At 41.6% G+C, this 12,177-nt stretch overlaps 1 protein-coding gene across 1 annotated transcript; it reads left to right on the top strand.

The window, feature by feature from the left end:
- Positions 1-3,395: 3,395 nt before the first annotated feature.
- On the top strand, positions 3,396-7,668 carry ddt (D-dopachrome tautomerase). Its single transcript, XM_076728778.1, has 3 exons — positions 3,396-3,584; positions 4,655-4,830; positions 6,941-7,668. The coding sequence occupies exons 1-3, from the start codon at positions 3,477-3,479 to the stop codon at positions 7,011-7,013; spliced, it is 357 nt and encodes a 118-aa protein (XP_076584893.1). The 5' UTR covers positions 3,396-3,476; the 3' UTR covers positions 7,014-7,668.
- Positions 7,669-12,177: the final 4,509 nt, after the last annotated feature.

Genomic DNA, 12,177 nt, shown 5'->3' with positions numbered 1-12,177 from the left:
GTTCTTACATCAATAGCTATGGCATTGTACTGCCAAAAACAGTGCTTTTAGGCATTCCATTCTTTCTTTTCTGTCTGTTAGTCACATGATACACACATGAGTTAGTACTTGATTGCATAACCATTGTTTTTGATGACTGCAGCCATGCGTCTTGGCATGTTCTCCACCAGTTTCTGACATTTCTGTTGCAAAAATTCAAACAAATTTGCTTTGTTTTTGGGCTTGTGGTTCTCCATTTTGAGTTTGATGATGTTCTACTGGTTTTCAATTGGATTTAGATCTGGTGATTGAGCAGGCCAAGGCATGGTTTGAATGTTCTGGTTCTCCATCCAGGCTTTAACTGACCTTGCCGTGTGGCAAGGGGCATTGTCTTGTTGGAAAATCCAGTCATTCGAGGCAGGAAAGAGTTTATCAACTGATGGAATAAGACTGTTTTCAAGAGTAGCCCTGTACGTGACCTGGTTCATTCACCATTCACACAATTGCATTTGCTCTGTTCCACCCATACTGAAACAACCCCAGATCATCACCGATCCACCCCCATGTTTTACTGTAGGGGCAAGACAGTCTGGTTTGTAGGCTTCTCCAGGCTTCCTTCTAACCAGTAAGTTGGCTGGAGTGGGCATCAACTCAAAATCGGATTCATCACTGAAGAGAACCTCAGCCCAATCATCAACAGTCCAATCTTTGTGATCCCTAGCAAAGAGTAACCGGGCAGGAATTTCAGAATCAGAATCAGAAATACACAGGATGGGGTGTTAATTGTCCTATGGTGCCAATAGGTGAGCATTCACACTTACACAGGAATGGTAGACAATCAACAGATAGGACGATTGGGCACAGGGCACATCTTCAGCAGTGATCCCTGTTTCACTGGGTGTTTTGGCCTTTCATCACCATACACCCTCCTCAAGGTGGCCCACTGCAGGCTGATCAGGCCTCAGCATGTGTTCTGCACTCAATCACCCTGAAGTTCAACCTATGGCAGAGAGGTTGATGGGGGTTCTTTCATCAAAGCTGTTCCAGCTCCTGCTTTACAAGGTCAGTTGCTTTGATGTCCTGTGCTTTATTTTCATTCCACTTGAGCCAGATCCTCTCAGCTGCCTCTAAAGCCTGGTTTATGCTTCTGCGTCGTGTCGACGCCGTACCTACGCCGTCGACGCAGACCCCTACGTGGACCCTATGCCCTAGCCTGACATGCACCTCCAAAAAATCCTGACTATGCGTCGCATCGACGCATCGTGACATGAACGTCGAGGACTGTGATTGGTCCGCTCAGAACGTAATTTCCGGTTCAGTCGCAGCCCTATGGTCGCAGCACAACAACACCGCCATTTTCAAAGTTTCTGTGGTGAGAGCTACAAGAAAAAATGGACCAAGCCAAAGAAAGAATTATCGAGGAGGTACGCAAGTGCGACCACCTCTACAACTCCTCTTTGCGGCTCCATCTCAGTCGCCATTGTTGTCTCTGACCAGAAGAAAACCAAGGAATCTGACAAGAGCCCCCCAAAACCATACAAAGACACAGCCACACCCCCCTAGCGGCTTGGCGGTGAATTGCGGAGCAACGCGTTCCCTCGACGCAGAACTATGAATGCTCAGTGACGGCGTCGGGTGTACGCCATAGGTACAGCGTCGCCGCGACGCAGAAGCATAAACCAGGCTTAAGAGTGCTCTGATGGTCTTCTGGACAGCCTGACCGTGGCATCCGAGTTCCCTCAGAAGTCTGATAAATGCTAAATGCATTGGCTAGGTCGAGGAAGACCACTTGACCACCAACCAGAGAATCCTGGAAACCATATCAATCCATAATATTAGATTACCAATGGATATTATTAAATATAGATATCTTATTGAGGATGATGGATTTTTTGTATTCTTAGATTTCTAGAAATAAAGTTTTCAACTCTGTGGAACACCCTTTCATCTTTGCAGTACTTGAACATTTAGGCTTTGGATGAAAATTTAGGAATTTTGTTAATGGACTATATCTGAATATCAACAGTTGTGTTATGCTACCTAAGAACTATGCCCCCAGTTTTAAGATCAATGTAGGAATCCCTCAACGCAGGAACAAAAATTTAAGTCAATCACTGAATCTAGAAATTAAAATAAGAGAATGTAAGGTAAAGTTAAACTCATGGCAAAGTTAAACTGTTGTGTGTGTGTGTGTGTGTGTGTGTGTGTGTGTATAGAATGTGTCTCACTGAAAACTTATTCCTTAGTAAAAAATAACAAAAATACCATTCGATGATGAAAATTCAGTTAATAGGTTAAGAACTATGTATCTGAAATTTCCTGTACCCCTTAAAAGAAAAGAAACACATTTCAAAATTATGAACAACATTTATCCCCTCCAAAGAATTACTGAGGCTGCATTTTAACATTGATGATTATGCTCATTCTGTAGAAATGACATTGGAACTACAGACCACATATTTTTCTCATGTAATATGACCAATAAATTCTGGGTTGATATTCATAGATGGATAAAATCAAAAATCTCATCTTTCCAATCTCCAAATAAAATGTTATATTTGGTATTTTACTGATGAACAAAAATGATGAACTCTGTATCAGTGTGATTCTGTGTTCAGCTAAATTCTTCATACTCAAAAATGGAGCTCTTAAATCATCCCCTGTGTTTGTCACCTTTTTGAATGACTATAAGTTGTACTTAAAGTCTTTCCAGTTAAGGAAAAGTGAAATGGCACAAAAACTGTTTGACAGTCTAAAAGTTTTTTTTCCACTGAATCAGCAAATTGATATAAAATTTCGTATTTCATCGTTCGTATATTGATTAATTTTTTTATACGAAATTGTATTTCCCTTTGTGTATGAGATGACTTATTTTTAATACGAGACTCTACCCCCTTTTATAACAAATGATGTATGCTATATTTGTTTACCACAATTGTTCCCATAGATTTCAATTAATGAAACGACTGTAAATTTCGCCATGTTTGTGTGCAAGGTTTGGGCATTGTACAATTTCAGTAACGTTGTTCAAGACAGTTGCAAACCGGTCTTTCCTACACTAAACAGCCCCTACCTTGAAGTATCGCGAGATGTACATCGATGCCTTAAAGTTATCATTTCTATCTGAAATCCCATATATGTACATAGGTACATCCGGTTCTGCTTTCAAAATAAAACCGTGATTTGACAGAAACATAAAAGTCATAGACCATAATAAATGGCAGCTTTAATCTCCAATTGTTGTTTCCCTTGACAAAACCATGACTGATTAGCATTACAAATTAACATCCTAAATTAGAAACTATTAATATCAATACTGACTACAAATTAGCAAAACGTACAAGCAGCAGCAGCAGCAGTTTGACGTAATCATTCTAAGGCACCGCAAATATTTTGAAAGTGATAACGGAAGAAGCTGTTTGCTGCGTTACCGCTGGTCTTCTGTCTACGTCTCAATACAGATTTGCCGGCTGACTTGGTTTTTAGCGGTTGTAAATATGCCTTTTATTGACATCCAAAGTAACTTACCGGCCAGCTCATTCTCTGAGGACTTTGTGAAGAAGCTGATCTCCACCGTCGCGGCTACTCTGGGAAAACCAGAGGACGTGAGTACATTTGAGGCTGTATTCTGCTTGGAGCAGGGGCAGTTATTCAAATTCGAAGCCTGTGGTCCCTTTACGTTCGGGGAGTTTGAAACCATATAATTACCATACAATACCATATAATTTTCCGGTTTGAATTGAAGACAGAGAGGCCTATGTAGGCAACGTAAAGATCCAAAAAGTGTGTGATATGTTTAGTTGAATTAATAGCCCAATTAAATACACTTTGAAATACCCTGTGTGGTCCCGAAGAGTTTTGTCCAAAGCAGGGCTGGAGGACCTCCGGTGTGTCAGATCTGAATATGCAGGTGACTGCAAACTCCTTCAAAGCATTTGGTGAGAGGTTTCAGGACACGAAAGCAGACAAAAGGAACTGAACATATTTGCTACCCTGTTTAATGTGGAACCAGCTGATGTGCTTGACAACATGAAATCATTGAGCTGCAAAGTAGCGACCCACTTTTGTGAGCAGCTCTTTTCAAAACTGACTCTCGTGAAGACTCAGATCTGCTCAGGACCGCCCCAAACCTGAAAAACTAGCTTTGTCTAATGTGGACACACACACAGAAGTAACTATGTTTATAACTGAGTATGAATACATTATTAGGATCTACAATATATTCTAATAATACAAATGTACATAAACAATTGTGTCTACTATAACAAACTTTCATACCTGCAGAGTGTGTGCTTCATTTTTCTCTGTGAGAATATCCAGACTGCATGCACATGTATGTAAAAATGACAGAGGACAAGAGTTACAGTTACCAGAAAAATTGGTTCTGTTCTTAGTAACTGGATTTGATCTTTCAAGATTCACTCCCTCACGCAGTTCCAGTAAAGACTCTGTTCATGCAGAGTTCAGTGCGCTGCTCAAGGACACTTGCAAAGGTTTAAACACACAGGAGAATGAACTTTGACCTTTTCATTGGGAAATGTGCTTACGTTGTCTTCGTTTTATAGACATGTGTTTCAAATGTAAACAAAAACAGATTTTCCCTCTCTGTCATGTCCATGAGTAATATTCAACTGCTTTATCCTCCCTAATATTAGTCATGGTGGTTGTCTTTCAGAGGATGAACGTGGTGGTGAAGCCTGGGCTGCTGATTTTCATAGCTGGTTCTTGCTCTCCATGTGTGATGCTGTCAGTGTCAGCTATCGGTGTGACTGACACTGCTGACAAGAACAAGGAACACAGTGCCAAGATCTTTGAGTTTCTGACCAGAGAACTTGGTCTGACTGAAGACAGGTGAGCTCTCACGAAATCTCTGTTGTGCTCGTGCATACTGTCACTGTTCTTTGGCTGGACTCTGCCCTTACATTAGACACACAGATTACAGGTATGTAGAATTATCTTTCAGCCCAAACTGAAATTAGCCCTAATTCTACAGGTAACGTTTTTGCTCTGAAATCGGTTATAATGTCCAGCTTGAGTTGATCTGCCCAATAGGCTCTGTGCACAAGCCTCGTGACGTACTTCCGATTCCGCCTGAAATCGGCAAACCAGTTTCCGGTTTACTTCCCTCTCCAGTCAAAACAGCGCTAAAATAAATACAAGGAATGAAAAATGAATAAACATCCACGAAAGAAGACGAAGTATAATGTGAGGGGGACTTTTAAGTTCCAGAAGACGGTGGGTGGCTCTAATGAGCACTGTTGTGTGCCACTTTGTGCCGGCTCAAGTCGCTGTAACAGCGAGCTTAGCTTCCACTGCTTCCCGAGGGACACCGAACTTCGTGCACAGTGGCTGCAGAAAATATGCAGGACGGGATTTTCGGTAACTCAGCATACGAAGGTATGCAGCCGACATTTCGAAAATGCCCAAATTCGAAATACCCCCAAAGGTAGACGGGTTTTAGCAGCAAACGCAGTGCCAACACTGTTTGAATGGAACAGTTACACAGCAACCAAGACAAGAGCCGGTGTTTGGGATCGCCGCCCTCGACTGACATCAAGCCGAGAAACATCACCTGTGCCCTGATCTTTGTCTGACACTGAAATGGACATAAAGTCAACACAGTTAGCAACAGTAAAGAACATACGAAGCAAACACAAAACTAAAAAATTAGCACGTTGCTAACGTCAGCTAGTCAGCTAACGTCACCAATAAATCACTTATCCTCGTACTGGTGAACGTAACCAGAGATGTAGAGACGAAACCCTTTTTCCCGTTTGCTCTTCGGAGCAGGAGAGTGGGCATCCACGATACGATGAACATCGTTGATAGATATCTTTGACAGATTTTGCAGGCATCTTGTAAAGTTCATTGTGATGACTAGCTGACGTTAGCAACGTATGTTCTTTACTGTTACTTGTTGTGCTAACTGTGTTGACTTTATGTCCATTTCAGTGTCAGACAAAGATCAGGGCACAGGTGATGTTTCTCGGCTTGATGTCAGTCGAGGGCGGCGATCCCAAACACCGGCTCTTGTCTTGGTTGCTGTGTAACTGTTCCATTCAAACAGTGTTGGCACTGCGTTTGCTGCTAAAACCCGTCTACCTTTGGGGGTATTTCGAATTTGGGCATTTTCGAAATGTCGGCTGCATACCTTCGTATGCTGAGTTACCGAAAATCCCGTCCTGCATATTTTCTGCAGCCACTGTGCACGAAGTTCGGTGTCCCTCGGGAAGCAGTGGAAGCTAAGCTCGCTGTTACAGCGACTTGAGCCGGCACAAAGTGGCACACAACAGTGCTCATTAGAGCCACCCACCGTCTTCTGGAACTTAAAAGTCCCCCTCACATTATACTTCGTCTTCTTTCGTGGATGTTTATTCATTTTTCATTCCTTGTATTTATTTTAGCGCTGTTTTGACTGGAGAGGGAAGTAAACCGGAAACTGGTTTGCCGATTTCAGGCGGAATCGGAAGTACGTCACGAGGCTTGTGCACAGAGCCTATTAACAACAAGGCATCAGAACAATCTCACACACATATCAATGCAGGGCTCTGGTAAAAAGACTGTTGTGTCTTATCTTAAATTCAATTCAGTAATTCAAGTACAGTATATCACCTTGGGTCCAGGACCAGAGTCTTTGCTACCATTGTCATTTTTTGTTTATCATGCGGCTGCTCTTTTTTTGTCTGTAGACAAGTGAAACTCTGTGTTATCCAGGATAAACTCTCTGAATTAAAACTACAGCATACCTTAACATTGAGGACTCTCACTTCATTAATTAGTTGAATTTTCTCACAAGAAGTGATTAACCACAACTTAAATTAACTCTAGGAATGAGAGCAGCACTCCGTAATCCTTGAAACACAACAAAGCAGTTTAGGGGAATTTCAATGTTCCAAACTGTATTTCCATATTTGAATGAATGCATTAGGTACATGATTAACAGTTTTGTTCTGATTTTCAGGATTGTTATTCAGTTCCACGCACTGCAGCCTCACCAGGTCGGGAAGATGGGAACTGTTATGAGCTTCTTGTGATGGATGTTGTTATTTCTGACACATCTCTCAATATCATTCCTAAAAGAAGAAGGAGAAGAAAAACATTAATCATACACTAATGTAACGATATTAATTTTTAGGTCTGTTACTGTATTTTCATGTCATATCCACTCAGTGTCTGAACCATGTTATACACATCTGTAGCTCTTCATAAAGCTGTTAAAATATGATGTCAATCAATTCTATTTGTAACAAAAGACCTGTTGCTGTTGTTATTCCAGAAATCATTTATATTACATATTACTGAAGAAGATCATAGTAGACATGGAATATCCACATGGAATAAAGAAAATATCAATATGTAATAATTTTTATTATTATTATTTATTTCTTTTAAGGATCTACACCTTTGTAAGGTAGCGGAAGGGCTCAGAATTGGCATTTTTCCTCCTATAGTGCCACTTTCATTTCAATAACATTTAAAACCTTTTCACCAATACTGAAAGGCATGGTATGGGCAGTTAACTGAATCAAGTCTTTTACCACTGAATCAGTGGTAAAAGACGGAACCTTAAGTAAAAGTTGTAATACTTCAGTGTAGAAACACTCTGTCATGAGTAAGGCCTTCATTCAAGATTTTACTTGTAACTGTACAAAAGTATGAACATCAAAATAAACTTAAAGTTCAAAAGCTAAAAGTACTCAGTATAAAGAATGGTCCAAATACAATTATAATGTATATTTATGAATTATAATCATATACCATACACTGTACATACTGCAGGGTATCTTATGTCATCTGGGTTAGCCGAGGCCCATAGTCCAACCAAAGATCTGACATACAGAGGCCTCACACTCTCTTTCACTCCACCAACTGCCATCAAGGAGTACTCATGATGGGCGTAATATGCAAGGCAGGTCATCACGCCTAATAAAATACAACTAAGACATGAAAAGTAAACAAAAGGAATTTAACATATTTGCTGCAGTGTTTAACGTGGAACCAGTTGATGTGCCTTACAAAATACAACACAAAAGGATTGAGCTGCTAAGCAGTTACCTACTACTGTGAACAGCCTTTGTCAAAACTGACTCTTGTAAAGATTTGGTTCTGCTCAAGACTGACTGACCCAAACCTGGAAAACCAGTTGTGTGATTGGTCAGAATCTCTCATTCCACTGGCTGGATCTTATGATCTGGTTTTGGGTCTCCATGAGCTGGGATTAGTGGTTAGGTGTTAAGTTTGACCCTTGGCTATCATCAGGTGGCTTGATGTGACGCTGATAAATCCAATTCCTGAAATGCCAAAATGCTGTCAGAACTTCAGAATATAGCTCTATTTATCTATCCGTGGAATCTACCTGGTGGGAAACTGTGTTATACCCTCCTGATGAAGCTGATTGTTGGCAGGTTAGGAGATATGACTGGAGACAGACGTGCCATGCTTGGACACATGTATGTCTCTGGGTAACTTACTACTGTGCTATGGAGGGCTGGAGATACAACTTAATGATAATACACATGTCTGTCTCCAGCTCTCAATAGCATCAAAGGAAGAGTTTGTAATGGTGGGATCTGGTGCCTGAAGTGTTGAGTAGAACTGGTGGGAAACTGTGTATAACCTCCTGATGAAGCCGAATGACAGCAGGTAAAAAGATGCAACTGGAGACAGACATGTGTCATTGTTGGAGACAGGTCTAACATGTATATATGTATATATACACACACACACACACACACACACACATACAGTATATACGTATCCATCCATCCATTTTCTATACCGACTATCCCTTTCGGGGTTGCAGGGGGGCTGGAGCCTATCCCAGCTGTCAACGGGTGAGAGGCGGGGTACACCCTGAACCGGTTGCAAGTCCATTGCAGGGCACATATATACGTATGTGTGTGTGTGTGTGTGTGTGTGTGTGTGTGTGTGTGTGTGTATATATATATATATATATATATATATATATATATACTCCCTTTTAGCCGAGAATGACATCCAAGTAAATGATTCCATATGACAAGTGGAAATGGCAATGAACATTTTAACAGCTGTCTGGTCATCCTTGACAAAAACAATTGGCCTCAGATCAACTTTCCCTTCAGTATAAGGTATGAATGTTTTGCCTGTGAGTGCATATGCAGTTTGAAGTTGGTTTATTGTCATTCATCCATATATATTGTATACAGCTGAACAAAATGTTGTTCCTCAAGGGCCCATGGTGCTATTCCACAATTGAGAGTAAGAATAATAATAAAAAAAAATAATAAAGTACAATAAAATAGGATATAAATAAAATAATGTCCAAACAGGTCTTAAGATTGTACATCAGACAAGAACTGACGTTACAACAAACATTGACATGAAAACAAACACCATCAGTGGGATCTGGAGGGGCTGCTGTATCATTGTGCGCCATCTTGTCATTAATGTATTGTAGGGTTTAGGTGGTAAAAACCCCTACTTGCTGGATGGACCACCGATGGCAGAAGGGTGTAGAGCAAGATGGCAACAAAAAAAAAAAAGCATGAGACAGATGGATTTGCGTTCCAGAGCTCTGGCTTTTCTTTTCTCTTTACTGAATGTCCAAAAGTCAGTGTACAGAGTCTTACACACATGCAGCAGCTTCCAAAAGACAAAGAAGGTGGGCAGGTGCAAACGCTCCAGTAATCAGCCCAGCAGAGGAGAGAAGACACAACCTGTCCCCCACCTTCACACACACTCACTGCTCCTCTCACCTGGCCTTTCTACCCCCTAAGTCTCCTCCCACACCAGCCCAATCATAATAACACTCCCCCTGATTCTAAAACATATATACAATTAAACAATATTTACAATTGACAAACAATACAAATAACCCAAATACTAATACAGTTTAAAGAAAATACCTAATTAACTAAAGAAATACTAAACATAATGCCTAAATTAAGAAAATACCCCCCTAACCCCTCCTCTCTCTCCTCTGATCCCTCAACCCAGCCTAACAAGGTACAGCTGCTGGAGTCCTGTGGCTGCACAGGTCCTGTGGCCTGTGTGCTCCTCATGTGTGCACTCCATGAGAACCAGAAGAGGGCCTCGGAGAGAGAGGGATTAGTAAGGGTTTCAAAATAAAAGACACCAAAGCAAAAACAAACTTTGCTGTATTAGATTGTGTATTGTGTATTGTCTTTCACCTTAGTGAGGGGGACGCTGTCCAGCTCCCTCACATGTATATGGAAATACTCTCTTCTGTCTTGGTGGCTTGAAAGGTGATTTGTGATATGCAATACACTTCCATGGGTGTAGTGAAACCTGTTTTTTTTTTTGTTTTTTTGTCCAGCTGCAGCAGCAGCACATCTCACATCCCTTGCAGTTTGTTCCACATCAGAGTCAAGGTTTGGCTACCATAAATCTTTGTGAGCTAGGGCTTTTGTTTTCACTATGCCTTGGTGCCCAGAGAGAATCACTTTTAACACTGCTCTTCTCATCTTGGAGGGTACAATGACCCTTCCCCTCAGGACACAGCTTTGATCTGTGGACAACTTTTCTTTTTGGGAAAAACACCTTCAAATTTTCCTCTACCTGAGTGGCCAGCCTTCCATGACATGCTTATAAACTCAGATAGGTCACTGTCTGGATGTGTTGTCCTTGTGACTTGTGTGGCATTGAGGCTCTACCAGCAGTGACTGGACTAGAGCTGAAGGCAGTCCTTGTGGGTAGTGGGAAATCCATCAATATTACTGTGCTCTTCTGACTTGCAATAACAATATGGCAGTCACAAGTTGATAATATAATTGCCCACCACTGAATGCATGCAGCAGCCAGTGTAGGCAGACTCTTGCACTCACCAAACATTGTCAGGAGTGGGCAATGGTCAGTAATGAAGTTAAAATGTCTACCCCACAAGTTCCAGTAAAATTTCTTTACACCATCAATCTCAGAGCTTCCTTCTCGATTTGAGAATGTTTTTTCTGCCGGAGACAGTGTTTAGGCAGGGGCAGGGCTTGCAGACAGGCAAGCCAGGCAGTGGCCCCCAGCCACTAGGGGGGCCCCAGCCACTTATTTACAACAACGATTATTGATAGGCCTGGGCTTTCAGGGACCTCTGTTGGTCCCTGGACCTCACTTTGAGAACCACTAATCTATTTTTTCATTATTCATCTCAAATGTCCTGGAAATTGTGCATTTATGTGTGCAAAAACCAAATTTTTGCAGCATGCACAGGTGGGGTGGGGGCCCCAGGGATTTCTTGCTTGGAGCCCCAAGACACCCTAGCAATGCCACTGTGTTCAGGAGTTCATCCTGGTAAGTCCTTCCTCCGCGGCAGACCAGGAGCTGCGGCCTGCCAGCCGACAGCGCGCCCGGGGACCCAGTCCCTTTTTGTCACCATTGGTCATGTGGTGATCCTCTTGCATGTTTTTAGTGGGGATTTTTATGAAGGATACCCCAGGTGACATGCAACATGCAATGGCCTATTTGCATGGACCAATTGACTGTGAGCTCTATACAGAGCAACCAGAAGGTTATGAGAAAAAGTCAGAAACAGGTGAAAAGCTAGTATGCAAGTTGCAAAAGTCTCTCTATGGTCTAAAGCAGTCAGGCAGAAATTGGAATGCTATGTTACATACTAATCTTACTGAGAATGGTTTTGTACAGAATCCTGGAAATCACTGTGTGTATACAAAGGAAAAACATAACAAAAAGGTGATATTACTTGAATGGGTTGACGATCTTATCATTGCAGCTAGCAACAAGGGTGTACTCAACAGTGTAAAGATGATGCTCAAATAACCTGAAAGATCTGGGAAACTGAAGCATTTTCTGGGCATAGATTTTGACCAAACTGGTGGTCAAGTTAAAATGTCACAGAAGAAATATGTGACCAAAATATTGCAGAGATTTGGAATGCAGGACTGCAGGTCCAGAGAGACTCCACGTGAGCCAAATCTAGAGTACATAGAAGATGCTGAAAAGATGAAAGAGCCAAGAAAGTACAGAGAGGCAGTGGGAAGTTTAATTTGCTTATCCACATGCACTAGACCAGATATCGCTTTTGTGGTCAGTAAACTCAGCAGTCAACACTTTGCTGAACCTTCAGAATAACACTGGAACACAGTAAAACATGTTCTCAAATATCTCAAAGGTACAGCAGAACAGGAGTTATGCTTCAAAAGGAGTGAGACAGAGAAACTAGGCCTCAAAGTGTATAGTGATGCTGAC

The sequence above is a fragment of the Chaetodon auriga genome, chromosome 4, assembly GCF_051107435.1.
Source record: "Chaetodon auriga isolate fChaAug3 chromosome 4, fChaAug3.hap1, whole genome shotgun sequence".
NCBI classification, from domain to species: Eukaryota; Metazoa; Chordata; class Actinopteri; order Chaetodontiformes; family Chaetodontidae; genus Chaetodon; species Chaetodon auriga.
The sequence above is the reverse complement of the archived record's forward strand: the minus strand, read 5'-3'. Positions and strand labels throughout refer to the sequence as shown.